The 5,814-nt window shown below is 40.5% G+C and overlaps 1 protein-coding gene across 1 annotated transcript in view; it reads left to right on the top strand.

The window, feature by feature from the left end:
- The window catches only part of UBAC2 (UBA domain containing 2), a 124,992-nt gene that overhangs the window by 26,744 nt on the left and 92,434 nt on the right, over positions 1–5,814 (top strand). The window contains exon 4 of the mRNA XM_018564642.1: positions 1,034–1,153. Within this exon, the coding sequence (XP_018420144.1) occupies positions 1,034–1,153 (120 nt within the window). The remainder of the gene's footprint in view (positions 1–1,033; positions 1,154–5,814) is intronic.

Here is a 5,814-nt window from a genome sequence, read left to right as displayed (position 1 = left end):
TTTGGAATGGGAGAACCTTTTTTTTTTTTTTTTTTTTTTTTTTTTTTTTATTAACCCATTTCTTTGCGATCACCGATCCTCTTACTTTGTGCTGCTAGCCAGAAGTCAAGACCCCTGCAGTTAATGACCCAGTTATCTGTGTAGGCAGACTTGCCTGGCCTTGTTGATGCAGTTCTATCTCTGCAAGAGCTGCTAAATTGCTTTTAGTTTGCTGGCACTCCCAATTACTAGTGAGCATATGCAAGATGCAGCATGGCTAGGCATGTAGTTGGTGAAGTTTATCTATGAAGGGAAGAAGTTATGCCCCCCTTAGTAAAGTAGAACTTAATCAGAGGGGAGCACAAAGAAGCCTTTTCTGCTCAATAACGTTAGGGGGGAGTGGGGGCTGTATCATCCCATATTTTGAAGACATGACATAACAGTATATTGCTGCAGGCCTTAGATTTTAATGTTACTTTTCAAGTATTATGTAATAATAACTATGCTAGCTTTTCCATTTATTGCCAGTTATGGACGCTAAGTTCACTCATAGCTGGTAAATATAATATACCTTTTTGTCTCATGTAACATTTCAATGTAATTTCTTTTCTTTTCCATTATCGGTAAATGCCTGCAGAGTTATTCTCTCTGTGAAGTTGCATAGACTGTACATTCATTCTGTGAAAATGGAGGAATAAATCAGTTTTCTTTCCAGGTCAAATGTAATATCAACTAAACAAGTATTTATTTACAATGCTTCTCAGCCCTACCTAGTGGCCATAATCCAGTTTTTAACTGATATTACATTCAACCTGAAAGAAAATATGCTGAGAACATTCACACAAAGCAAATGTACATGCAATTTCACAGTGCAAATGGCTCTGCCAACTGTTTATATAAATATACTAGTGTATGTATCTATATAGATATCTATATAGATATCTATATAGATATCTATATATATCTATAATATATATATTTTTATTTTAAACATGTTTTCATCCCACTGTAATTGCAGCACTTGTATATTTATTGAGTACTTTTTTGGTTTTAGATATGGAGACTATTCTTTGGGAGAATCATATGTCTGGATCTGAAGGATACTTTTTGTAGCAGTTTACTTGTATATAATTTTAGAACATTAGAGAGACGTTTTGGCACGCGAAAATTTACGGTAAGATGTTCCTATATTTTTTTTATATAAGATACAGTATTTGGGAATCAACCCTGACTGTAATTAAAATAAATTTGTGCATGCTAACATTGCTGACCTGCTTTTAAAATTCTAGCTGCAAGTCCATTCATTCCAACCCTCTCCATCTTGTGTCACTGATCCAGAACTAGTGAATTTAGAACCGGCTGTAATGTTTCTCAGTTATCTCCGTTATCCAGGTGATGGTGTGGCTACTAGTAGTTGGTAACATTCAGTTGGGCTTATTCTGTGATGTTGAAGACATTTTGCAACTGTTCCTGCTGTTACTTACACTCGTTAGAATTAAAAACACTTGTTGGATACACTGCAGTTACAAAGTTGAATATAACTTATTACCTGAGGTCAGAACTTCATTATCTGTAAATGTGGTGTAGGTCAGTTACACAGAAATAACTGATGCCATTAGATAACCTTGTCAGCTGGGACTATACCATTTTTAGAAGCAGAGGTCTGCAGACGCAGTACGTATTTTTGTCAGCACAGACTTCCTTTAAGCTTGATTCACATACTAGTTTGAAAATTGCCCAGAGATGTGTCACTTAACCACTTGCTGCCCGGAGTAATTTCTTACATTTGCACACACATTATTATTATACAGGATTTATATACCGCCAACAGTTTGCGCATTGCTTTTACAATATATGGAAGACATTACAATCGCAATACAATTCAAGACAAGATGGTAGGGAGGGCCGTGCCCCTGAGGGCTTACAATCTAAAAGGGAGGGGCAAGTGAAACATGAGGAGCTAGCTGTGTGGAGATGAATTATTTGAGAATATGATGGTTGCGTGATTAGGTTGAGGTGGGATAGGCTTCCCTGAAGAGTTAAGTCTTAAGTGTACGTCTAAAGGCAGTCAGAGTGGGAGATAGTCGGACAGGTTGGGGTAAAGAGTTCCAGAGGATTGGAGAGGCTCTAGAGAAGTCCCGGAAGCGAGTATGGGAGGAGTTGACGAGGGTGCTGGAAAGCAGGAGGTATTTGGAAGAGCGGAGGGGACGGTTAGGGTGATACTATGATACAAGGTTTGAGATGTAACCTGGGGCAGAATTGTGGGTGGCTTTGTAAGTGGTTAATATTTTGAATTTTATCCTCTGGGCGAGTGGAAGCCAGTGGAGGGATTGGCAGAGGGGGGTTGCAGACACTGAGTGGTTGTTTAGGTGAATGAGTCTAGCAGCAGCATTCATGATAGACTGAAGGGTGGATAGCCTGTGTAGAAGTAAGCCAATGAAGAGGAGTTAGAATAGTCAAGATGAGAGATAACAAGGGAGTGGATGAGTAATTTAGCAGTTTCATTGGTGAGGAAGGGGCGTATTTTGGAGATGTTGCGAAGGTGAAGGTGGCAGGAATTGGACAGTGATTGGATGTGGGGAAAAAAGGTGAGGTCCGAGTCAAGAATGACGCCTAGCACTTTGGCATGGGGGAGGGTTGGATAGTTGTTATCAATCTCAAGGGAAAAGTTGGGGGAAGGTGCATCGGCGGGAGAAAATATGAGCTCAGTTTTTGAAAGGTTGATGAAATGATGATACAATCTGAATTTTTGGCTAGAAAACAGCTTTGAACCCCCAAACAATTAGTTTTTTTCTGAAAGCAGAGGCCCTGTAGAATAAAAAGATGCTAGTTACAATTTTTTATGTTGCACAATATTTGTCAAATGTTTATCAAACCAGCATTTTTAGGATAAAATACAGTAAAATGAAATTTAGTGCACAGAAACAGACTTAATACCCAATGTTTTGGTAAAACATAAAAGACGGGGTCACGCTGGGTAAATAGACACCAAACATGTCAAACCTTATAATTGCGTGCGGCCAACAAACTACAATAACCAACATTTCCCATATGTGACGTTTTAAATGCTTTTACGGCTCATCAGTTTAGCGTTAACAGTGATTGACGGGCCTAGAATTATTGCTGTCACTCCAACGCTCGCGACTATATGTAACATGTGTGGTGCAATTTTTGTTTTTGCACACAGGCGCATTTGTGTTGTATGTGCATTTTATTTTATTTTTTTGCATTATTTTTTATCAATTTCGTTAATTTTTTAGCAATTTTTGTTTTTTACACTTTTTCTTACAGCTTTATTGCGATCACATAGGGGGCTAACAAGCCCCCTATGTAATAGCAAATATTATGTGACAGGTCCTCTTTTTATGTAGACATCAGAGGTCATGTAGACATCAGAGGTCTTTCAGATCCCTAATGTCACCTAGGGACCCCAAGGAAGTTGGGGAAACCCACTGTGCCGGTCCCGGGCTCACACAGGGGATAGTGGAGCCCGGGAAGCCGACAGCGTCACCAGCATTTTTGATTGCAAAGTGTACTCCTGTATCATAAGGAAATAAAAAATGCCAAAAAAAGGTGTGCCCAATAGTTCTCCTTTTAAAGGACAGACTGATCTGAAGGTATTTTAACAATCATTTATTTAACATATACTTGTACTAAATCCTTTGGGTTAAATAGATACTGCCTACTATGCTACGTCTAATGATTTTTCTATGTATCTGGCAGGAAAGGTAACGTCCTGCTAAATACGCCATGTAAGATTGTTGTGAAGTTCAGTAAGTTTCATAGTGTGACATGGAGGAATATATAGATTATTTTAAGTGATAAGAATAATCCCACACTAATGTGATTTTGAGGTTCTGATATATAGGCGTAAAGTAAATAAGCCTCCAGCTTCTTCTAACCCTATAATAGGAATTATTTTTCACTCAAATGAGGTTCCTGGCTTTTAATACCTGTCCCTTTATGGCCATTATGAAGCCAAAGAAGAGAGCCATTTGCTTTCTGCAGCAGACTGTTCAAGGATCAAATGTAGGCAGAGTCCTTTGGCAAAGGTGAGACTCTGTCACACTGGCCAAGAATATTGGAGACGAATGGAAACTGGGGTGCAGAGAGCTTGTTTATGGAAACCTATTTCTTTCTAATGACATGGTTAATTTTTTGACTGGCGTTTGTAAGTATGCAGTTTTACTTACATGGCATACCTTGCTTTTAGCCTGAAAAATATACTGGTATATGTAATTTGAGGTGGGGGCCCAGATGAGATCAGGATGAAGAGCGGGGACATGTGTTTTTTCCATGTTTGCTGCTACAACCACAGTTTTTTTGGGGACAGAACACGCTGAAATCGCATTCCGTCTTTTTTGCGTGCATGCGTACAAATACGCAGGTGTTAACAAGCCCCACAAGAATGTATTGCTTTTTGTGTTTTGCGCGTTTTTGAGCGTATAGATACACGCGGGGGAAACGCTAATGTGTGACTGGATCCTAGACATGACAGTACTTGCAGCCTTCCTGTCTTAGCTGTCACAGGAGAGCGAGAACAATGTGCTGGTACTCCTGTATTGGAGGTGACAAGTTCAATAAAGAGAACCTGTCACCTCTGAATGCCGTCACACAAGGGCTTGTTAGCTCCTCTGATCGCAATAAAGATAAGTGAAAAAAATGTAAAAATCACGCGTAGGGCACCTGTGTGTGCACTGAGTGCTGCCCCCATTCCACTGTGTGCCATATTATGGTTGCCAGGCAGCAACGCTCTCTAACACGTACAATGTGCATTAAAGGTTACGTTTATTTTCGCAAGTAACTTCGGAAAATGGGATTACCTGCTCAAATCTGGCCCCCTTCCCCTCTGCTATACTTGCCTTTCGGCACACAGTCCTTCCCCTCAGCTGGTACGGGCGTACGATCTGTACCCTGTACTGCCATCCAGTGCAGCCCTGTGCTATGTATTCTGAACTATGCTTGCAAATTGCAAGCACTCGTTGGTCAGTGCAGTCACCTGACCGCACTGACCAATGAGAAGCACTAATTAGCAGCATTAAATATGGTTTGGGTTAAGATTAATTTTTGTATCACGACAAGTAGATTGTCATGAGGGACAAGTGGATTGGACACACGCTTTAGTCCTAGGAAAGGTTGTTTATGTCCACACCTCTGTATATCATGCCAAGAGGCTGCCTGCAGCCACCACCACAGACTGTTAGAAGGGAGGTCCTTAGCACCTGTAATATGACTTCATGTATAATATCCCAGATGTGCATCTAAGGGTTCCTGCCATCTGCATGACCCTCATTGCCATAGTGGGGTAATGTAGAGGTAGATGCAAAGTTTTGAAAAAAGTGTTGAAATTTAATGAAAGTCTCAAAAGAAGTTTGTGTACAAAACCTCTGTGTCACATCTCTGCCCTGATGAAGGGACCCTGCGTGGTCCCGAAACATTGGATTATGCGATGTGTGACGTTTATTCCAAATAAATGGACTTTTTTTGAATTTCATTTACAGAGTGCTGGTGATTTCTATTGTTCATTGACTGTTGTACACGGCGCCATCTGTGATTGTCACTGCAAGCACCACTATTTTCACTTGGACCCGAAGCGCTGTAAGCAGTGCAGGGGGACCTACTGCTTTCTGTGTACAGAACCGTATGTAGGAAGGAAGATGGATTTACTTTCCTTACTTATGAGGCATCAATTGTCCAAAGAGTCCTGTTCTGTTTTGTTCATATTGAGCAATGATTATGTCCCACAAACGGTCTGTTTAATGTGGTAATCGGCCACCTCCTCGATCCCACATAGATGGATGAGCCAAGCGCAGCCCTCTCCTTCCCTTTCAATCC

This window comes from Nanorana parkeri, unplaced genomic scaffold (genome assembly GCF_000935625.1).
Source record: "Nanorana parkeri isolate BGI_ZX_2015 unplaced genomic scaffold, ASM93562v1 scaffold768, whole genome shotgun sequence".
Lineage (NCBI taxonomy): Eukaryota > Metazoa > Chordata > Amphibia > Anura > Dicroglossidae > Nanorana > Nanorana parkeri.
Note: the sequence above shows the minus strand (reverse complement) of the source record. Positions and strands in the feature narration are given on the sequence as shown.